General features: G+C 48.2%; 11 protein-coding genes across 11 annotated transcripts; 4 read left to right on the top strand and 7 right to left on the bottom strand.

The window, feature by feature from the left end:
* Nucleotides 1-3: 3 nt before the first annotated feature.
* On the bottom strand, nucleotides 4-513 carry BABINDRAFT_5514 (uncharacterized protein; the record flags this gene model as incomplete). The annotated part of the gene is made up of 1 exon (XM_019132229.1): nucleotides 4-513. The coding sequence occupies one exon, from the start codon at nucleotides 511-513 to the stop codon at nucleotides 4-6; it is 510 nt and encodes a 169-aa protein (XP_018987895.1).
* A 1,346-nt stretch (nucleotides 514-1,859) lies between these two features.
* Nucleotides 1,860-3,221, top strand: BABINDRAFT_5513 (uncharacterized protein; the record flags this gene model as incomplete). The annotated part of the gene is made up of 1 exon (XM_019132228.1): nucleotides 1,860-3,221. One exon carries the CDS (start codon nucleotides 1,860-1,862, stop codon nucleotides 3,219-3,221), a length of 1,362 nt encoding a protein of 453 aa, XP_018987894.1.
* An 80-nt stretch (nucleotides 3,222-3,301) lies between these two features.
* On the bottom strand, nucleotides 3,302-4,402 carry KTR2 (mannosyltransferase; the record flags this gene model as incomplete). The annotated part of the gene is made up of 1 exon (XM_019131200.2): nucleotides 3,302-4,402. A coding segment is annotated over one exon (1,101 nt), but the record flags the coding sequence as incomplete, so codon positions are not given.
* Nucleotides 4,403-5,388: 986 nt separating this feature from the next.
* On the top strand, nucleotides 5,389-5,673 carry BABINDRAFT_24426 (uncharacterized protein; the record flags this gene model as incomplete). The annotated part of the gene is made up of 1 exon (XM_019131327.1): nucleotides 5,389-5,673. A coding segment is annotated over one exon (285 nt), but the record flags the coding sequence as incomplete, so codon positions are not given.
* A 233-nt stretch (nucleotides 5,674-5,906) lies between these two features.
* Nucleotides 5,907-7,046, bottom strand: BABINDRAFT_56308 (putative GTPase; the record flags this gene model as incomplete). Its single annotated transcript, XM_019132252.1, has 2 exons — nucleotides 6,757-7,046; nucleotides 5,907-6,714 (listed from the first exon to the last, which is right to left on the bottom strand). Exons 1-2 carry the CDS (start codon nucleotides 6,993-6,995, stop codon nucleotides 5,907-5,909), a joined length of 1,047 nt encoding a protein of 348 aa, XP_018987891.1. The 5' UTR covers nucleotides 6,996-7,046.
* A 218-nt stretch (nucleotides 7,047-7,264) lies between these two features.
* RPL17B (60S ribosomal protein uL22) lies at nucleotides 7,265-8,210 on the bottom strand (the record flags this gene model as incomplete). The annotated part of the gene is made up of 2 exons (XM_019131529.1): nucleotides 7,265-7,516; nucleotides 7,905-8,210. The coding sequence occupies 2 exons, from the start codon at nucleotides 8,208-8,210 to the stop codon at nucleotides 7,265-7,267; spliced, it is 558 nt and encodes a 185-aa protein (XP_018987890.1).
* A 755-nt stretch (nucleotides 8,211-8,965) lies between these two features.
* Nucleotides 8,966-9,775, top strand: BABINDRAFT_30494 (uncharacterized protein; the record flags this gene model as incomplete). The annotated part of the gene is made up of 1 exon (XM_019131484.1): nucleotides 8,966-9,775. The coding sequence occupies one exon, from the start codon at nucleotides 8,966-8,968 to the stop codon at nucleotides 9,773-9,775; it is 810 nt and encodes a 269-aa protein (XP_018987889.1).
* Nucleotides 9,776-10,114: 339 nt separating this feature from the next.
* BABINDRAFT_164334 (prefolding complex chaperone subunit) lies at nucleotides 10,115-10,474 on the bottom strand (the record flags this gene model as incomplete). The annotated part of the gene is made up of 1 exon (XM_019130248.1): nucleotides 10,115-10,474. One exon carries the CDS (start codon nucleotides 10,472-10,474, stop codon nucleotides 10,115-10,117), a length of 360 nt encoding a protein of 119 aa, XP_018987888.1.
* A 422-nt stretch (nucleotides 10,475-10,896) lies between these two features.
* BABINDRAFT_159123 (ATP synthase complex assembly protein) lies at nucleotides 10,897-12,105 on the top strand. Its single transcript, XM_019127478.1, has one exon. It carries the CDS (start codon nucleotides 11,049-11,051, stop codon nucleotides 12,036-12,038), a length of 990 nt encoding a protein of 329 aa, XP_018987887.1. The 5' UTR covers nucleotides 10,897-11,048; the 3' UTR covers nucleotides 12,039-12,105.
* A 286-nt stretch (nucleotides 12,106-12,391) lies between these two features.
* BABINDRAFT_159122 (uncharacterized protein) lies at nucleotides 12,392-16,304 on the bottom strand. The gene has a single exon (XM_019127477.1). The coding sequence runs from the start codon at nucleotides 16,009-16,011 to the stop codon at nucleotides 12,610-12,612; it is 3,402 nt and encodes a 1,133-aa protein (XP_018987886.1). The 5' UTR covers nucleotides 16,012-16,304; the 3' UTR covers nucleotides 12,392-12,609.
* Nucleotides 16,305-17,518: 1,214 nt separating this feature from the next.
* On the bottom strand, nucleotides 17,519-19,930 carry BABINDRAFT_159121 (protein-transporting protein). Its single transcript, XM_019127476.1, has one exon. It carries the CDS (start codon nucleotides 19,912-19,914, stop codon nucleotides 17,944-17,946), a length of 1,971 nt encoding a protein of 656 aa, XP_018987885.1. The 5' UTR covers nucleotides 19,915-19,930; the 3' UTR covers nucleotides 17,519-17,943.
* Between the last annotated feature and the right edge of the window lie 112 nt (nucleotides 19,931-20,042).

Genomic DNA, 20,042 nt, shown 5'->3' with positions numbered 1-20,042 from the left:
TTCCTACGCCGACTGCTTCTGTCTCTCCTCCTCTATTCTCTGCTTTAGTATCTCCCGCAAACTGCGCGTGGTTCTCTCCTCTAGCAACGTCACCTTGTCTTGTAACCTTTCCATTAGTTGTTGGTGAGGTTTGAGCGGCTGATGCATCTCATCAGGGTCTTGGTTGTTCAGATCATTAAGCTCAGCCTGGATAGCCCTGGAATGTTCATTCAAGAATTTGTTTTGGATGGAAAGCGATATAGCCTCGATGGTTTCAGTTCTGTTTTCACCCGAAATCTCAAACGTAGGAGCGGCACTGGGACTGCTCGCCTCGTCGTCAAGTAGAGCTTCAGTGTGTACTGTTTCTTGGGCTTGATTCGCATCAGCAGATGGTGCAACTATCAGAGTATCGCTTAACGCCGATGTGGTGTCTGGGGCGACAGGAGATTGAACGGTGTTTTGGGGTCTCCTTTTATTTCTTAAGGCAGCAAGACGGGAATTACGGTCCAGTAGCTGGGCCTCTAATGAAGACATGATAGGAGTGGTGAGCTGACAGTATATGTAATTAAAAGGGTATGTGGCTTGTTATATGAAAAGTTTTTATGATTCTGTCACTCCGTGATGGTAGATAAACGTTTAGTTATTCCTATAAATTATATGCATGATAAAACTCTGGTACATTCCCGGTTCCCGCACTTACTTTTAAGGACTCGGTCCACAGCCGGCGAAATCCAGGGAGGGTTGTGAAAATTCGATAACGTTGCTTGATATTTTTTCGGCCCGTCTGAAAGTTCCATCTTCGAAGAACGGCATATCGAGAGGTGCAAGCGACTGGGGTTATTAGCGCCTTTGTATTATAACCTATAGCATCGTTAGTAACCACCTCAAGCTGAAAGAGAGGAATGTCTAATCAAAACGTACTTGGTCGTATTGCAAGATGGGCATTTGCACCCGGAGCCACACTTACAGCTGGCACCGCTGCAACAGGTCTTTGGTTTGATAGGGGATGGATCCATTGTTACGTATATATATGAGGCTTCTTGGGTACTTTTTCTGAAAAGAAGTTTTTAGAGGTAATGGCACGTTGGAAAATGTCAAGACTAGCGGTTCGTTGCTTTATATGGGTTCATTCTGGGGTATAAAATATGGCGAGATAAGCCGGTGGGCGCTTAGCCACTTTGGGATAGTCGTTGCGTCGGATATAACTTCCAAATCGCGCTAAATTATGCGCCATTGCCTTCTGAGGGTACAATCTGCAAAACTGTGCTTTCAGGCAGGTCTGCGGGGAACAAAACAATTGTTATACGTGCCTCTGTCACTTTGAAACGTGTTTGTGTTGAATAACAGTCATATAATCTGGTAATCTGTTTATATATCCTACTACAGCTCTATATGTGTAGCGCCGTAGGTGTTTAACTACGCAGGTACCCTGCGTTTCAGCTCTTCATTATGCCAGGGATGCCACGACGATCCGCCACCCCCTAGACGGGTATTGTTCTAGCATCTGGTAGCGTAAACTAAAGTTTGCAAAACTATCACCCAAAAAAATTAGGGATACCAAGTTGCACGTTAGTGGACACTCATTGTATTAGCCATTCCCAGAAGTTAGCTATATAAATCACTGAAATAACCCTCGCAAGGTGTTTAAGCACGACTCTTAACCGAAACATCTGCGCATCACTCTAATCCTTCTGGTTAGCATGAGTACCCCCTTAGCCCTCCCAAAAATACACCTGCAGGAAAATCGCCGTGAAGATATCCAAATCCAAGCCATTTCTATTGATGAATTAGTGTATCAGAATGCCAGCGCTTCCACCTCAAATAGTCTACGGGTAACCAACGTGGCGGCCGCCAGCTCCAGCTACCAACCATCACTTGAGATGGCTCTCGCCCAACATGAGGACTCCTCATTACGTCAAGTCCTGGGTATTGTTGGCGCTGATAGTTTGACAAACGAGGAAGAAGAATCGTATCCCGATGGCGGAAGAGATGCCTGGATGGTGGTTCTAGGCTCTTTTTTAGGCTTGACCTTTGATTTCGGTTTGATCAATAGTTTGGGAACCATCCAAACGTACATCTCCACTCACCAGTTGGTAGACGTTCCCCCATCCACTGTCTCCTGGATCTTTTCCATTCTTTTGACAACCAACTTTGGCTTCTGCTTGATCGGAGGGACTCTCTTTGACCACTACGGGTCTCGTTTACCAATGACGGTTGGAATGTTTTTATCCACCGCTGGTTTGCTTGGCACTGCTAGCTCGCAAACAGTATACCAGTTTATTCTCTCGTTTGGTGTATGCACTGGCTTGGGGTTGGCCTTCCTCCAAACCCCGCTCTTTTGTCTCGTATCACACTGGTTCAGCCAAAAGCGAGCCATGGCCGCTGGCTTGGCCACCCTTGGCGTCTCGGTAGGAGGCGTAGTCCTCCCCTTGTTGCTTTCATCCTTATACACCTCTGTTGGGTTCTCATGGGCCATTCGGGTTTTGGCGTTGCTCTGCTTTGTGTCTTCTGGGATCTCCATCTGGTTGACAAAAGAGCGCTTTCGCATGGTGAGAGCCAGTACTGGCCCTATGGACGTCAGTCAGACACAGCACCAGAACTTGCTTGCGCGGATAAAATCCCAGATCAACAACCTTGTGGATCTCAAGGCGTTTAAAAATCCGCGCTTTACGCTATGCGCGCTTGGGATGGCTGGAGCCGAAGTCTACCTCATTACCGCGATGACTTACTTCTCTTCCTACGCCGTGGCGCAGGGAGTAGAAGAGAGGACTGCGTATCTTTTGATCACAGTCATCAATGCATCAGGTATTATTGGAAGGTTCCTTCCGGGAGTTATGGTGAGTAAGTTTGGATGTTTCAACGTTATCACAGGCATGCTTTTACTCGTGACATTGAGTATCTTTACCCTTTGGCTTCCCTTGGGAAACCAACTACCGATTTTGTATGCGTTTGCCGCTCTATTGGGCGTCACTTCCGCTAGCATCCTTTGTCTTGCACCAGTGTGCCTAGCCCAGGTGACCCCGATCAAGAGCTACGGCCGGTGCTACGCCATGGTGTTTTTGATGGTGGCTGTTGGAAACCTTGTGTTCATTCCAGTCTCCGGTATCCTTATTGGCAACGAGTCGAGAAGAAATTACAACCACTTTGTTTTGTTCTGTGGCTTACTCAGTGTGCTCGTGACGATATGCTTTTGCGGGGCTAGATACTCCTTGACTGGGAAAGCCGTAGCCGTTAGGGTTTGAGTTTAGGGGACGATTATTTAGAACAGACTGGTACCTTTAATAAAGGAAAAACTCACCATATATACATAAAAGTCGGCATGTTAGTACAATCCCCGCTGGACTTCGCTCATTTCCTTTTCCCACCAAGTGGACAAACAGCTTTCACCTAGCAAGTTTCCTCCTCTACTAAATGCACCCGCTTTACACCGACCCTGGCATCGGTCCAGGTTTGGACAATTAAGATACGGCGGATGTTCGTATCCAATATCTCTAAACCAGTGAATCGAATCCTTATCGGCAAAGAGTCCCAAGCCGACCGAATGCACTGGAGCATCGCCCCATCTCTCGTAATAAAACCCGCCAGCGGCTTCTAACGTGTCAAACCACTTGCTATAAGCTTCTCCACGGTAGAAGTCCATATCACCGATTTCAAAGTTCGACCAGAAATGGCAAGTGGAATAGCCTTTGGTCATTTCATACTTGTGCAGATTCTGCACGCTTTCGGTGAGCCAGCTGAATGCTCCGTTAGGGTGGATGTATTGCTGGTTCTCTTCAATAAACTTTATCGTGGTGGCCCAAAGGGTCTCCACAGACTGCGGGATATCATACAAGTTGATGACAAATCCGTACACCTTCTTGTTAGCAGCCATGAACTTGAAGACATCGTAGTCTATGTCACAGAAATAGCGGGTACCCGGTTCAAAGCGCCAGTAGTACTTGTAGTTTGCCATACGTGAATGGTGGTAGAACTTACCGGAGTTGTAACGGCACATGTTGTGGTATGAGATCATGTTAGCGTAGGCAACGTCTTCCTCGACCATATGTGCCACCCCGGCATTCTGTTTCTGTGTGTCGATGAATGCTGGTTGGTTCCAGTCCGATGGATCGATTTTCTCAAAGAAAACCTCTTGATCCTTGTGGTTGAGAACACCGAGGATTTTATTTTTAAAGTCATCGTTGAACGCCTTGTTGTTTAGGAATACGTATGGGTAGTGGAATTTGTTGTTGAATCGCAGTTCTAGTTCCTTAATGGTCACTAAAAGCTTGCGGACCTCGTTGTTCCGCACCAACACCACCAACGTTGCATTTTCCCTCTGGTATGGGGTTTCCGTCATACCTTCTCCCTCCTGAGTTGCGGGAGCCATTACTAGATTCTCCACCTTGGGCAAAGCAATCTTTTGGGTAAGAATTTCGTGGTAGAGATCATCGTGAGCTTGGCGTACCTTCTTCAGTACCAGCTTACTCGGATTCAGCTTCTTGTAGTATAGGATATCCCCAATTTGGGCGGGGAGGTGGTTTAAGTTCGAAATATCTGTCAACAGTCCCCTAATGGCCGAGATATTGTCCTCCATTACGTCATACTGGAAGAGCATAATATAGGCGAGGAAGAAGAAGCAGGCAGTGCTGCATAGGATCGTGAACGATCTGGGGGTAAAGAGTCTCCGAAGCATAACGGATTCCTTGTGAATGCAGGGCCTTTGTGTAACCGAGATCTTTTAGACGGTTATCAGGTAGCACTAGATCATCTCAGCCTTATTTCGGCTCTATTCTCATGCATTGGCTGACAATGTTATCCTGCACATCGCCTCGTATTACCCTTGTGGCGGAGACTTTGCACGACAATTATCGTGTTAGCCCCTAGATGCGGACCAGCAATTGCCGATACCTCCCTGAAAACTGTAGTTTCAAATAGGATATGGAGTTCTTGATAAGATATATTGCTTTATCAATGAGTATGCTGATGTTTTTAGCGCGGACGGATTAATGTACCAGCTATATAAACTGTTACTTCCAATGATGCATCTATTGACAATGGTAAGCGATATATATTTACGTTTTCGTATAATATAAATTTAAATAAATGTTAAATATTAATATGTATTGATACTAGGCGTACGTATATATGCGGATATAAATATATTAAGCACACAATATTATAATCTTGAAGATTAAGTTAGCAAACTTCATTTATAGACGCCCACTATATATATCATGGAATCCAATTATTTTCTAAGCACTTAGTGTATACACTTAACGCGAGAATTCCCAGTGAGCTCGGACTTACGCGTGTAAACACCAGTACGTACGCGCTGCAGCGGCTCAGCAAAACATTAACATGATCCAGACATGTATAAACAATAGTGCTCTACTGTTTTTGTCACAATACCCCAAATACCAGAACACAACCATGGCTCCCACTAAGTTAGAAATCAAACTCAAGTCCTTAAACAGATTAATGAAGGAAGAATCCCTCTACCGCGAGGAATTGGCTGAACAACAAGTCGTGGTGGATAACTTGAAGGCTAACAATGCCGACGAATACGACTTGAAGAAGCAGATCGAAGTGTTGGAAGAAACCAGAAAGATGATCCCAGAGTTGCTCAAGAAGGTCACAGAACACAAGCAGGCCTTGGACGAGTTCTTGGAGTCCTACAGTGGTGAAGAAGACTTGACCGAAGCCAAGGAAGCCATCGCCAAGGCCAATAAAGCCATCTCTGCTTAACCATCGTCCATCCATCCGGCTTCCTTAACCCTTAAACCTCATTAATTGGACGCATCAGAGACCTAGCTTTCTTCTAAAGCTTGCCGTTTGCCACCCCAAAGCTCGCTATAAAATACCCGTACACTCAAATTTACATGTAGATACTACTTATCCCCCAAATACAAAAGCTAATTTATTTTACCCGTATCCTCAGGGATGTAGTCCTATTTGGAGTTTCGCTCGTCCCATTCTTTCATGGCCAACTCCAACTCCTCGTCCTCACCCAACTCTCTGTCCAAAAACTGCTGCTCCTCAAGCCTGTCCTCCTGTTCCTTGCGCGCCTTCTGGTCGTAGCGATCTTTGTTGTCAATCCATCGTTCCTGAATGTCAATGACCATGTCAGAGGGCCCGCTCTGTCTCGTGGCTTCAACCCACACGGTATCGCCACCGATCTCGGTGGCACCGAAAAGGTAGCCGTTTGCTTTGTCAATGACGGAGAGCAATCGGATCATCGACTGCTTGTCTTCCACTGCCAAGACTTCGAACGAAACTAAGTTAAACTCTTCAACCAATTCTGCGATTGCGTCGGTCAACTTGTTGTATTTACTGTGGATTCGGTTTTCCTTTTCAATATGCGGGATCAAGTAGTGCAAGTCTTGCACTTCGGTGTAAAAGTCCAAGTTAAACGGCAAGGCGCCGTAGTTCTTTAACAAGTCAATCTTGGAGAAGACATTGATGTGAGGTAGGTCAAGCTGGAGCATCGATCTGAGCGCCAACAACAACACAGAGATGTACTGCGAGGGCGATGTCAAGTAGAAGGAGTCGATTAAAGACACGACACACAAGCGCAAGTCGTGCTGTTTGGACGTTAAGCGGCGGAAGAGTTTAGGAAAGACCTGACTGTGGGTGAATAGTTCAACCTGACCGGGACAATCAAAAATCAAGTAGTTCTTACCATGGTTTGAGACCTGCACGATTTTCTCCACGATTAGATCAAGTCCTGACTTTCGGACGGGCTCGGCATCCATGGTGCTGATCTCGCTATTGAATACCGGGGTCTTGTCCCCCCCCAACAAGCTTTCCAAGGCAAACATCAATCCACCGTTGGGCCCGAGCGAAAAGTCATCCATAACTTCTTCCAACGTGACGAAATCTCTGATGTCGAAGGCGCAGTCGTAGTTCAATCGATCGTTAGCCGGATCAAGGTTTATGACACTGCACAGGCGGCCGATAGAGGACATGAACTGGAGCATACCGTGGCAGTAGGTGGATTTCCCACTCCCTGGGGGCCCAATAACAATCTGGCCGAACATATGTGTGAGTGCTATGGCTTGGAGTTAATGAATATATCTCTGCTACCGCTGGTATCTTATGAATACTTTCCTGCGTATTAATCAGCCAAATATTTTTCGGCTCAGTATACAGGTTGACGGTAACCACGCATGCCAAACTAAATATTCAAACCTCCGAATAGACACAATGAGGATCCATTCAGACTACAATCTGTGAATTTGCTAATTATTTTATTATCTCGTACTATACAGTCCCCAGGAGGGGCTTAAACAACATTGGAGGAAATAATTTACTTAGCAGCAATCTTTCTCTGCTGAGAAGCGATTCTACCTCTCTGTCTAGAAGTCAACTTAACACCCTTGGCCTCTGGAGCCTTCTCGACGTTGTCGTCCTGTTCGGTGACAATCAACTCGATGTGGGATGGAGAGGACTGGTAGGCGTTGATTCTACCGTGAGCTCTGAAAGTTCTTCTTCTCTGCTTTGGAGCCTGGTTAACCTGGATGTGGGAAACGACCAACTTGGTGGTGTCCAAACCCTTGGCCTGTAAAGTGTTAGTATAAGGACTTCGACATCTAGCCGATGCGAAAAACCTCAAGTAAAACAACAGCAGTCAGATCGGGGGCCATAACAGTGTTGCGGCGATCGACGCTATTCCCACGTTAGTTGGATCCGATACAGATCCAGCAGACTGAGTTTCACAGTAACCATGTGAAATGGATATTTAATGAATAAACTCCCGTTCAAGACAACAAGGTCCGATGAACGAGCGAAGAAGCAACTAGAGGAGGTACTCGACCCTAGTTTGAACATCTTCTTATAGCTTCCAAAAGACAACTGGCTTTGACTGAAAAAAAAAATTCTCAGCTAACAGAGGTCTTTTGTACTGTTGTTTCTTTGATATTTTTCGTATCAGTAAATAAAATACGTACGTCAGCGTTAGCTTCAGCGTTCTTCAACAAGCCCTGAACGAATTCAACGGACTTCTTTGGCCATCTGGCCTTGGTGACACCGAACTCCTTACCCTGGGCGGTTCTACCGATGGAAGAGTTGAATCTTCTGAATGGAATGGCTCTCTTGTGGTCCAAAACCTGGTCCAAGTACTGGAGGGCACGGTCCAACTTCCAACCGTTAATGGCTTGAACGGTTTCTCTGGTGTTCTTGAAAGAAACTCTCAAGTAACAACCTCTGGCAGAAGCAGACTTGGCTGGGTTAGCGGCTTGGGCGGCGTATCTCATTTTGAAGTATGTTTGGTTACAGAGGGTCAGAAAAAGGCTTTAAAATTGCACAGAGATAAATTGATATATAGCCTACACGATTTTCCAGAATGGCAAGGGTGGGGCTCACCTGACAAGAGGGTGAAAATTCTCACCGAGATGGTGCAGCATCGCTTCAAACCACGATGCAGAGTGGCACGTGATGGAAGTGCGTTTGTCGAAAAAAAGCAGTCACACATGGAGTTGAGACCTGAGTTCCTTGGGCGTCACTATCGAGATTACATCAGAGCGCTATACTTAGCCTTATATGTTGTTTTTCAATATGCCAGCTTGCTTTATATACCATTTTTTTTAATATGACAACTTTGGTTATATTTCAAAGTGAAAGATTTTGGGTTCATAACCCAACATGGGGTTTTAGTAGAAGCCAGTTTGCCTGGTCTCCCAAAACCAGGCTCTCTATTGTAGCACGTGACAGCTCCCGATCCGTTTAAAATCCTGATTAAGCAATAACCTTGTTTGGTTTTCTTTTTTCGCGGAACACCTTCGCGAAATTCTACGTTCCGGGCTTTGCTGGATGGCACTGTGATAACCTGCACCGAAGGTTGCCACATGATCGCAACTTCAAGTTTGAGCAGATAGGAGCCGATAGCAAGAGACGTCACGGTAAATTTCTAAGCGAAACCCCAACAGCTGCAATTGAAACAGGATATTTTCATTGCATATATATCTATTTGGCTACCTCCGGTGCGATTCAAATCCAACATCCAACCTCAATGTTTTCCAAAACCGGCTTATTAGCCGCCGCGTTGGTGCTCGCGAGTTTCTTCGAGAAAACCACCGCTTTTGACTGTGCCTCGAAAGAATTGAGTAACTATCAATTTGACTTACTCAAAGGGGTGCATGCTGTATCCGTATCCAGGGATACCCCGCCATCTGTGTCCAACTTTACGTGGTACATTGCTGTTTGTGAAGACCTCAAGGTGGACGGCTGCCCTGCAGGCTCCCAGATCTGTGGTATCGAGGAGATTTTGTTGCCAGATTCCAAGCCGTTGCGCACCCAGATTATCTCCATCCCGGAGTCCATACATCCCGTGAGCGTCCCATATTCGAACTTTGACCCGGGTCCCAACAATGGGACGGGCATTCGTATGTTCTTCAAGGGCGCTTCCTGGGGCTCTAAGCCGTTCACAGCCTTCGTCGAGTACACCTGTGACGAGAGTGACGGCAAGAATGAATTTGAGGTGTCGAGGACCGACACCAGCGTGAACTTTACTTGGAGAACTAAAGCCGCATGCTTAAAAGGCAAGTCAGACAAGGGCAAGAAGCCATCGGGCGATAAAGAAGGCGGCTCGTGGGGTTGGTTCACCTGGCTTTTTATCATCATTGTCCTTGCGGCTGCGGTCTTTATCATTTTTGGGGCCTGGGCCCAGGTCTCCACTACCGGCGAGATCAACTTGAATCGCATGGTGAACGACTTTGTGGACAACTCCAAGGGCGTGGGGAAGGCTGTCCCCGGGTTTGTGGGCGAGGTGGTCGAGAGGCTAGTCGGCAGTAACGACAGAGGTGGCTACAGTGCCGTCTAGATATAGCTAATATACATCTATTACTGGGAAACGAATCGGTGAGTATACCGAACTTTTTGAGCTATGTATAGAGGTTAATTAAGGTATCTCCGCGTTTCCTCGAGTTAGACGCTTCAACGAGCCTCTTGTTAACAAGAGTCATGGCAGAGGACCGGGCTAGGCTGATAGATTTAACCCCATTGAGCCATGCCCAATAATTTAGCTACTATGACCCACAACCAAGAAATTCATCTGGAAGGTTTAGTTCGAATATATTAACTATGGTACATTCTCTAGCAGAATTTGATAGAGCGATTGGGTTCACAAAACTCCTCTTTTGCCAAACATGATACTGTCTGCTTATTTGTCATCCTGACCCATCATTTGCTGCATGTGTTGGATAGTGTTCTTCATGGTTGTCTCTAGGTAGGTTTTCTTGGTGGCCAAACTCTTCATCTGGTCGTCCAACGTCTTCTGGTCGTCTTCCAATCTTCCCACAAAGTCCGAGTGGTCAGTGTAGAAAAATGCCTTGCCCACACCTTCCCATAAGTTGGCAGCTGGGTCGCTGTTGATCTCCTTTAGCGTTAACTCAGCGATCTTCGACGAGGTCTGCTTTCTCTGGAGCTGAATATTGGTCATCTGGAGATCGGCCTGCGTCTTCTGGAGCTGTTGGTCCATCTCATAGAGAATTTTGTTTATGGCATCTGGGTTCACCGACATTGTAGGATAGTGCTATGGGATGGAGAAGAAGTGTTCTGTGGTTTAGCTTTACTTCTGTTGAGTGCCGATGTCTGCCCTGTACGCAAGTACTGATTATATAAGCAGAGGTGGCTTCAGTGTCCATTACACAGGGGTTACCGAGCTGGGATTTATATCTATAGCTGAGACAAGTGATTCCATTTTGCTTCTTTAAACACTTTAAAGTCTGGGAGTATCCGGTTCCATTAATAAAATACGCAGTTAAAGCTACAGTCACTAGTTCTAGTTCCAACATTAATAGCCACATGAGGATCCTGCATGTTAACTATAATGGAGCTCCTCTCCCTTGTCTTTACGAGCCCATGGTGAATCAAAATAACGCCGGGGAATATTTTAAAATTGTTATAAATTAGTATGATTTAATACCTACAACCCAAATTCATGGCATCATTTGCACGCCAATCCTTCTCTGCGTTGATCTAGATCCTTCCAGCCTACTCCGATTACATAAGCGGAAATATGCCGCTAACAAAAACTACATCAAGACATTGTTATCAAAAACTGTACCCTCTTCTTCACATCTTCACAACTTTCCATGTTGAGACATATCACCCGTTCCCAGGCGCTTCGTTTTGCCTCTGCTGCCAGATTCCAGTCGGTCGGGTCCGCGACCCATTTTGCCCCAGCGCCGAGATCCAACGTGGAGTCCAACGTTTTGTCTGAGACGAACCGCTTGGAAAAGACATCCAAGGTGTTCTGGAAGAACGCTGCGGTGCATCACTTACCAAACAACGAGGGGTACGAGGTCCGTTTGGACGGCAAATCTATCAAGTCGCCTATGGGGTTTGATATGAAGATCCCAGCAAACAAGCCGATCTTGGCCAAGTTGATTGCGCACGAATGGCAGAACTTGTTGACATCTCCAAAGACTCACTCATTGCCTTTGACCTCTGTGACGTCGCGTGCAGTCGATTTGACTGCTGCCGTGGCTTCTGGTGATTTGGAAATCATGGCGAAGATTGGAAAGATTGATGATATCAAAGAAGATTTGTTGCGCTACCTCGACACTGACACCTTGTTGGTGTTCTCACCCGCCGAGGAATACGAAGGCCGTTTGAGAAAGGCCCAGGAGGAGATCTACAGGCCGATCATCAAGAACATGGAAGAGTTCTTTGCCCATGTCGCGGGTGTGGAGAAGGTCGAGTTGACCTACATTGATTCTGACCTCCACGGATTGAGAGGCAACTTCCAACCAGAGGCTACCAAGGCCGCAGTTCGTGTCTGGATGGATAAGATTGGCATCTGGGAGTTGGTTGCCTTGGAAAAGGCCACGTTATCTGCCAAGTCCTTCATCTCTGGTGTCGCCATTGTCAGAGCCAACGCTGGCGCCCGTAGCGCCGGTGTCACCGGTGTCGATCCAATCGAGAAGCAGTTGACCTTGGAACAGGTTGCGGAAGCTGCCACTTTAGAAACCATCTACCAGACCGAGAGATGGGGCGAGGTTGAAGACACCCATGACGTTGACAAGGTTGACATCAGAAGAAACTTGGGCACTGCCTCTCTCGTAGCCTTCAACCATTTGTAATTATAGAAACCGTTTCAATAGTTGAAAATTATGTGTGTATATATTTTAAAAATTTTCATGTTAGGGATTGTAACGAGAATAGGGTTAGATACTATATTGATTCTGTTTGAAGCTATCAGACAATAATTACTACTAGTATTTATTTGTTGGACAAGCCCAACCATCTATTGAGACTCGGCTGGAAAAACCAACGAGCATAAGAAATCTTGGTTGCCCAGAGGTTCTGTGAGCTATTTCAACCAAGTTTGTACAATTCATGACCAAAATGGAATCAAGCTAGCCTGTATATGAGGATTTTCCCTCAATCCGTTTATCTGTTAATATTCAGCTGATCTACACCTATTTACAACGTAAAAGATTTCCCACCATTTATATACATCTGTTACAAACATTATTTACTATTTTATATTACCCCCAGAGCATTTCCAAATCTAAGAGAACTCGCCCAGAGGTCATCCAAATGGCACAACTAGTATCAGTCAGGAAAAGACATGGATTACTCAGCAGCTGGTAATATCAAGCAATTCACAATCCAATGCCTAACCATCAAGAGCTACGCACTAGTTATGGATTAACAACTGTCAACCAAAACCCACACCCTGTCTGCGTCCTTGCTACTCCGGAACACCACCAAAAATGCCTCATTGCCTGCGCACGGAACTACTCTCAAACTCTTCTTCCCCACTCTACTGAACCCGTCCTGCTCCGCAAACACATCCGCACTCTTTCCAAGCACTAAGTGATACAATTTCAGTCCGGTCACCGCCAACAAGCTCAAACGTGACGCATCCACCGCGTCATAGTGTTTCAAATTCGGAACTTCGGCAGCGGATAAGGTCGCAGTCGTCCGATACACCACCACTTTGACGTTTTGTAACAACAAGAGTTCATGCTTTTGGACCACCGTCTCGGACAACACCAGCACCTGTCTGGAGCTGCCTGAGACAGGTAAACTAACGGTGGAGCCGCTATCATTGTGCAAATAAGGCCCACGCATCGAATCCGACGACCCGACGCGCTGGAGCAGGCCGAACAAAGGCTTTTGCCAACGATTCACGTCAAGCATCCCCGACGGAATGCTTGACATGCTGGAGGAGACGTTGGCGGAGATGAGGATGGAGCCGCGCGACTCGAGCGTGCCATTCGTGGAGATACTGGAGTCAGTGTTGCTGCTCGGCATGCGCGGGTCTCCGTGTGTCTCCTCCAAGAACGCGAGTCGTTTGAGCCCCGAACACGCCGTCTCAAGGGACTCCACCAACGCGGTCGACTCCGCGCCCGAGTTCGACCGCACCAACACCGCTACCTGGCCTGCACGCTCGACAGACTCGCGCGTGCGGCACTCTACGTCCAAGCTACTGGAGGGCGCGAATATCGAATAGGCCGCACTCAACGGCATGCACGCGACCGGGTCGAGGTTGTCGGCGCGCGCGGTTTCGTATACGCAGAGATACGCCTCATCCTCTGCGACGACGATCCTCACAAGCGTCTCATCGGTGAGACCCATGCGCTGCCATTGGTTGAAGCGCCATTGGGATGCGCGGCACTGGGCCTCATAGAGCACTGTACAGCGCGCGAGAACTGCGCGGACATTTTCAGAGTCTTCCGGCTTCTTGGTCGCGAACGTCGCCGGGGCAAACGGCGACGGCAAGGAGGTCGCGGAGGCAGGCCCCGAATAGGCTGGCGCGGACATGTTAGTGTCCACCGCGAGGTTCATTCTGTTGCGCGAAGAAGACGAGGAAAGGACAAGGGTGGAGGAGCTGTTGTTATTCTGGGCGAAGCGGAACGGGGGGTCAACCGAGCCCAGACCAGATTTCTGCTCCTTGACGGTCGACGCGGACGCCTTTCGCTGCTGGATAGCCGGCGAACTACTCTCCTTCGCCTTGTTGAAAATCTCTTTCGGGGTCATCGGCTTCTCTGCCATCGGTTGAGGCGGCTTCACCACCGGTTTTGGCTCCTTCTTTTTTTTGAACACGGAGAAGATGGACTTCTTCCTGGGTTCCGCCGAGAAATCAGGCTTGTACTCCTTGCCAAAGCTGGAAAAGTCACGCGCCTTGGGGGCAAAACTTGGGGTGTAATCACCCCCAAACGTGTAGTCCTTAGACGGCTCCTTTGGCGTAACTGTAGGCATTGACTTTGGCTCTGGGGCTCGCGCATTGAGCGCAGCCGAGGTGACAATCTCAAAGTCTGAAAACGATTCTTCGTCGCAGTCGTAGCCCACCAGATCGCTGTCTACGGTCGACTGGCCATCGAGCTGGGGCGTATCCTCCGTGCGGTTGTCTGTCTTGTAGGAGCTGATCTCGGAAAGTTCTAGCGGCGACGTGTTGAGACTCCCGGGTTTTCCTGGGGATACTTCGCCAAACGAGGCAGCCGACGAAGTGGTGTGCTGATGGATCGGTGACGAGTTGATACAGTCCATGACCCGGTTGCTCGCCACGGACTGGCGCACTGGAAGCACCAAGCTACCAGACGAGAGGTCCCGGTGAGACAGCAGTCTGGTGCCAGGCAGAACCTCACAGTGAGGCGAGAGCTCGGGGCTGGGCAAGTCTTGGCTGAGGCTAGGTGAGTGTTTGACCATAATCTTTCCCGACTTTTCGTCCAAAAACGGCGATTCAGTCGACTGGAATGACGGCATGGACGCCGCTCCACCTAGCGGTGACAGCTTGGACAGCATTCCGTTGTAGATGGAACCGGGTTGAGTCACTCCTGAGATGTTTTTGAAGAGTTTCTGCGACGAAGGAGCAGCTGGAAAGTAGAATTCGTCAGAAGCATCGGCAGGATCGTTTTTGGGGTTTTCAGGGGCTAGGCCTTGCGGGAGGTGTAATTCCGCGGTTGGCTCCATGAGCCCCAACCCGGTTTGCTTGAATGTCGCTGGAAGCGGGTCCTGGTGCTTCTCCTGGAAAAGCTCGCGGAAGCATGCGGTCCAGAGGGGCGCCTCCCTGGGCTCAAGAAACTCCAAGTGGAGGAGGATGTCTTCAGCGTCTTCCTTCAAGGCTGGGGTTAGAGTGATGCCTTTTCCGTCCAATTCCATGATGGAGAGCTCGCCAGGTCTGAACGGAGGAAAGAGCAAGGAGCGGCCCACGGCTTCGATAGCACAGATAGCAAGGCCAGTGGCCAGATCAGGGGAGAAACTTACGCTAGCAGCGAAACCCGACTTGTCTGACTGGCCGTTCCCATTCTTGAGAAGAAACGCCTCACAGAGCATATCCTCGATAGGCATGATTGGGTGCTTGAGGCTAACAAAGAAGCGACCGCGCTTGAGGACGTCGGTGAGGGAGAACGCGGCGGCGCACGGTGTCATTCGCTCCAAGATGCGGACCTTGCCGAAGCCAATGCTATTCGCATCTGCGTCCTGGAGCTCCGACTCTAGTTTTAGCTTGGCATTGACAAGTAGCGTCGACACCTTTTCGAAGCACGTGCTGAGGTGGTCGATGTGCGCGAAGTCGCCCGCCTCGGCCGAGACCTTGATGAGCGTTTCGAGGAATTTTGTGAGGTAGCGGAGCCTCATCAACGGTTTACGCACAAGCACCTTTTCAAAGTCTAGGGCGTCAATATCATCCTTATAGTTACGAATGTAGCTCTCGTAGGTGCCCACCACGTCTTCCACCCAGTCGATAAAGCTGGCGGTGAAATCGTCCTGGTCCAAGAGCCGTAAGAGCTGGGTGTGTTTTGTTATGAGGGAACGCACAGCGTTGGTGACGGTGGGGGATTCGTCATACTGCGAGTAGTGGCTTTTCGGGGCGAGGCCGGAGACTCGCAGGTTGCGGTTCGAGGGCTTGCAGCAGGCCAAGAGCTGCGCGAGGACGTGTTTGTATGTGAGTTCCGAGTTGCGGAGTTCGTCGAACAACTGTGCGATTACGGAGGGCGTAGGGAGCTCTTTAAGCGTCTGGAAGGAGGAGCTTCGTGTGTACTTCTGTGCGTAGATGTCATCGATGAGCTTGAGGGATTTGGAGGAGAGGGAGTGGGGAAGGGTCATCTTGAAGCAATGGCGAGACAGTCAAGACTGTTGTTGCGAAGCTTAAAAAGGGTTGTTGCGGTGGGGGAAATGCAATTATCCGGATAGAGGTGGAATCCAGAATGATGCGGGGATTCAGACAGGAAATACTTCTGTGGAGAGGTTATGCAGAGATGTAGGACCGGCTGCTGTGATGAGGGTAGCAAACGAAAACCTGAGAGCCTTGAGGTGGCTTTGAAATTATATTCTGTCAGCTATCTAGACCCCGAGATTTCAATGCTTTATTTGCCATGCATTATCCTCCCACTAGTAGCATCCGTATAACCTGCATCGTACCCGAAGGCTCGCTGTCCCGGTGAAAAAGTGTCGGTTGGTGTATTAAAATCGCGCTTGCTGCATGGTAATGGGCCTATGGCTGCGGGTTTGCTTTGAAGGGATGAGACGCGCATCAATATTCGCTCCTGTGACGCGCGCGGAGATACACGAAACGCGAAACAGATGGAGAGACCCGCCACGTCAACTAGATATTTGTGAGAATTGTATGTAGATATAGAAAGATCCTGGTGGGACTTTTCGTGAGGATCATAATCATTTAATATTGACTAGAGGAAGTTAGATAAAGACGCATGGGACTTTCGAAAGACTGTGTGGTTGCCATCGCTACGTTATTATATACAGCTTGTAACCCCCCGTAACTTGTTACCGTGGGGTCTGGACAACGGTGATCGGCAACACAAGTAACAGCTGTATGCATGTACGAAACCGGGTCTTATCTCTGGCGTGCGCGGCGACGCGTGCATACGAGTCTAAATGATATCCCGAAAAGGAAATATTTCACTTCTTTTGGGTTCCATTGGAAGAATGCAGTGGGACCTGGATTGAACCTAATGCCATGGCCATGCTGAGTCGAAGCAAAGCTGCATGGGATGAAATTACCAACCCTTATGGGGATATACCAGGTTTTAACCGTAGATCGTGCAGTTCCTTCATATCCTACTGGTCTAGTCATTTGGCTCACCTTGGCCTATAAACTGAGGTTTTCTTACTCTTTTAGATATATATATATATAAAGGGCCTAGATTGATCTGAGCAGAGTATTACAAAAACACTACAGATAGCGAGGTGAAATTAGCAGAGAGTATAATTGATGGGTAGAACTAGCGAAACTAGTGATGGGATGGGAAGTATATGGTCGGGAGAGCGGTTTATTCTAAATAGTAAACGCAAACCTTCGACAGCGCCTCATGATATAGAGATACACATGGGATTATCTCGGTCTTAGACTCTCCAAGAGATTGTGGTCTATGTTTCATCATATTATGCTACAGCACGGCTCCTAGCTTCGAAGCATTCAAGTCTCAGCTTTGAACACAATTTCCTGGAAGGCATATTTCTACTGGGTGTCGCGCTCTCCTAGACGCCCGTTGATATTCCTTGGGGTCTAAACTCTGTAACTGAGACGATTCTACCAATTTAGTTTAAGGTATTTCACAACTGGAAAACCGTACAATTTAGGTAGAGTTACTTGCGCAAATAGTGGAAGGGTGCATTTTCGATTTTAGGGAAAGTAGGTAGCCAACCGAGCCAGAACCAAAATAACACGTCTTAGCAAAAGTTCATTGCAATTTAGCCAGGCAATTCCTTACAACAATAAACCAGGCCCCTATATCACAGAGGAAACCCACAAAAGTCTCAGTATCTGGACAAGTCAGAAGGAATTGAAAAATTGTCAAACCAGCACTATCCCGTAACAGAAGTAATCGATAGAATTTGATAACCACTGAATTACACAAGAGTTATCTACATGATAGCACCACCAGGCAAATTACGTATCTAGTTTAGCCAACGGAACCCTTCAAATTGGAGCATAGACCATTAATACATTAACTAATAACCAGAGCACGTCTCACTGCGCGTTGCTGCTCATCCATTTAAGCACCATTTATCTCGGTATTACTTCTCATCTTCGGTATCAGTGTTGATGTCAGTGAAGTCGCTACCGTCGTTCTTGTCATCATCAAAGTCACTTTCGTCACTGTCATCACTTGACTCGACTCTCTTCACCCTTTCACCTCTGAACAGGGCCATGGCGCCAGCGAGGGAGTCCTCGTCTGGGTCTTCAATCTCATAGATCTTCTCCTCGATATACTCAGCCGGTGGCTCCTCCACGGTCATGATGATCGGGAAGTCCAAGTCAGCGCCAAAGTACGCAATGTTTTTCACGATGATTCTGAACTGGAACTGGCCGGTGGTGCCAGGCGTCGGAGCGATGAGCTTGACTTTGATGAGCCCGACCTGCAACTTCTCATTGTCAGCGGTGGTGATCTCCTCAGATGTCAACTCCAAGTTGGACAAATCCAACTTATTCACAAAAGTCGGAGGCTCGGCCAACTTGGCGTCGGACTGCAACAACGGACAAACCATCCAGCCCGAACTGACAGCTTGGGGAAACCACGGGGCGTATGCCGCTGGCAACTCTGGCTGCTGGTCCGCAAGGCTCATCGGATCCTTCAAGTTTTCAAACTTGGCCGCCTCCGCATCCATCGACGCCAACTTTTCCTTCTTGAGCACTGGCAACTTTCCGCCCTTGAAGGTGTGTTTCGCGGACTTCACCAACACTCTCATTTCCAAGTACGCAGTCGAATTGGAGGTAACGACGGTCTCGCCCGGAACGGTGAACTTGGCATCCACTATCTTCAAGAGCGGAATCTCGCTGGCCACCTGAATGGCGGTCTTCAACTGCGCAGCATCCTTGATCCCCAACGCCTCACCAATCTTTTCTTCCGAGAGGGTCAATAACTTGCCTAAAGTCTTGACCAGCTGGCTGGTCACGACCTTAGGGTCTACGTACGGTAACTGCAATAACTGCGCGTATCTGCCGCCCGGCACCAACGCCTGGGTGATGTACCTGTTCAAGTCAATGAGGAGCAAGCTGATTTCTGAGTTGCGGAACGTCGCCGAGATATCGAGTAAAGCGTTGATCAAGGTAGGCAAGATAGACACAATCTCCAACTTGCTTCTTTCGTCCGCAGTCACTCTTCTGTACAAGTGGTCTAAGATGTGCTGTTCGATTTGCTTCGGAGTTAAGTCCGGGCACTGGAGCTTGAACTCTGTCGCATACGAAAGCCATTCGATAATCGTGAACGGGGTGACCATATTGGCGGGGTTGAGGTTCACAAACTTGGTTACAAAGAACGTCGCAGTTTCCACGTGGATACCCTTTTTGGTGTACATTTGCACGTTGGTCCACCAGCGGCCAACCACGTAAGGTAAGACACCAACAATCACGATAAAGTAGAGCACAACCAACAACGGCGAATACGCGCCTTCGATCAAGAACTTTGGCAACGCGATCCCCATCAAGCGTTCCTGGGGGCCGTCTGGATGCCCGTAGAGCTCGTAGTTCTTTTTGGTATCTTCATCCGTCAATGCCTTGTACGCCTGGTTGATTTTGATGAACATTTCCTCCATCGATTGCTTAACTTCGGCCAGAACATCGTTGGCAATCTTGTCGGGATGGAACTTCAACGACAACTTTCTGTAGCGCGACTTGACCTCCTTCTCGGTGGCGCTCAAAGACACCTCAAGAATGGCATACGGGTCGAACGCATTGGTATGCGTGTTCTCCTTCAAAATCAACACAAGATACGCAAACAAACCCCAGCCAACTGCCAACACGAGGAGGCGCGTGCTGAGGAGCTTCTTTGCCTGTGTCGCAACGCGGAACGAGCGGATCTGCGCGGCATTTGCCGGCGTGTAGTCCACTTCGATTGCGTGCGCACGCTTCGTAGCGTCTTTTTCCGAAAAAAGAAGCGATTTCACGGTGGTGTAGGTGTACGGCACCAAGACGACGGCCAAGAGTGTCAACACGAAGTACGGCCACGTCTCGCCATCCTCGTCATAGTTGTACTGTGAGCTGGACATGGTATGCGGTGAGCGTTTCTAGGTGAATATTTCAGTCAGTTTGGGTGGTTGGCGGGTGTGTTTATGAACTGAGGTGGTGGGGGAAGAAGAAGAAGTTTCGACGAGCCACGTAGTCGCCACGAGCGTTA

This window comes from Babjeviella inositovora (assembly GCF_001661335.1).
Source record: "Babjeviella inositovora NRRL Y-12698 unplaced genomic scaffold BABINscaffold_1, whole genome shotgun sequence".
Lineage (NCBI taxonomy): Eukaryota > Fungi > Ascomycota > Pichiomycetes > Serinales > Babjeviella > Babjeviella inositovora.
Note: the sequence above shows the minus strand (reverse complement) of the source record. Positions and strands in the feature narration are given on the sequence as shown.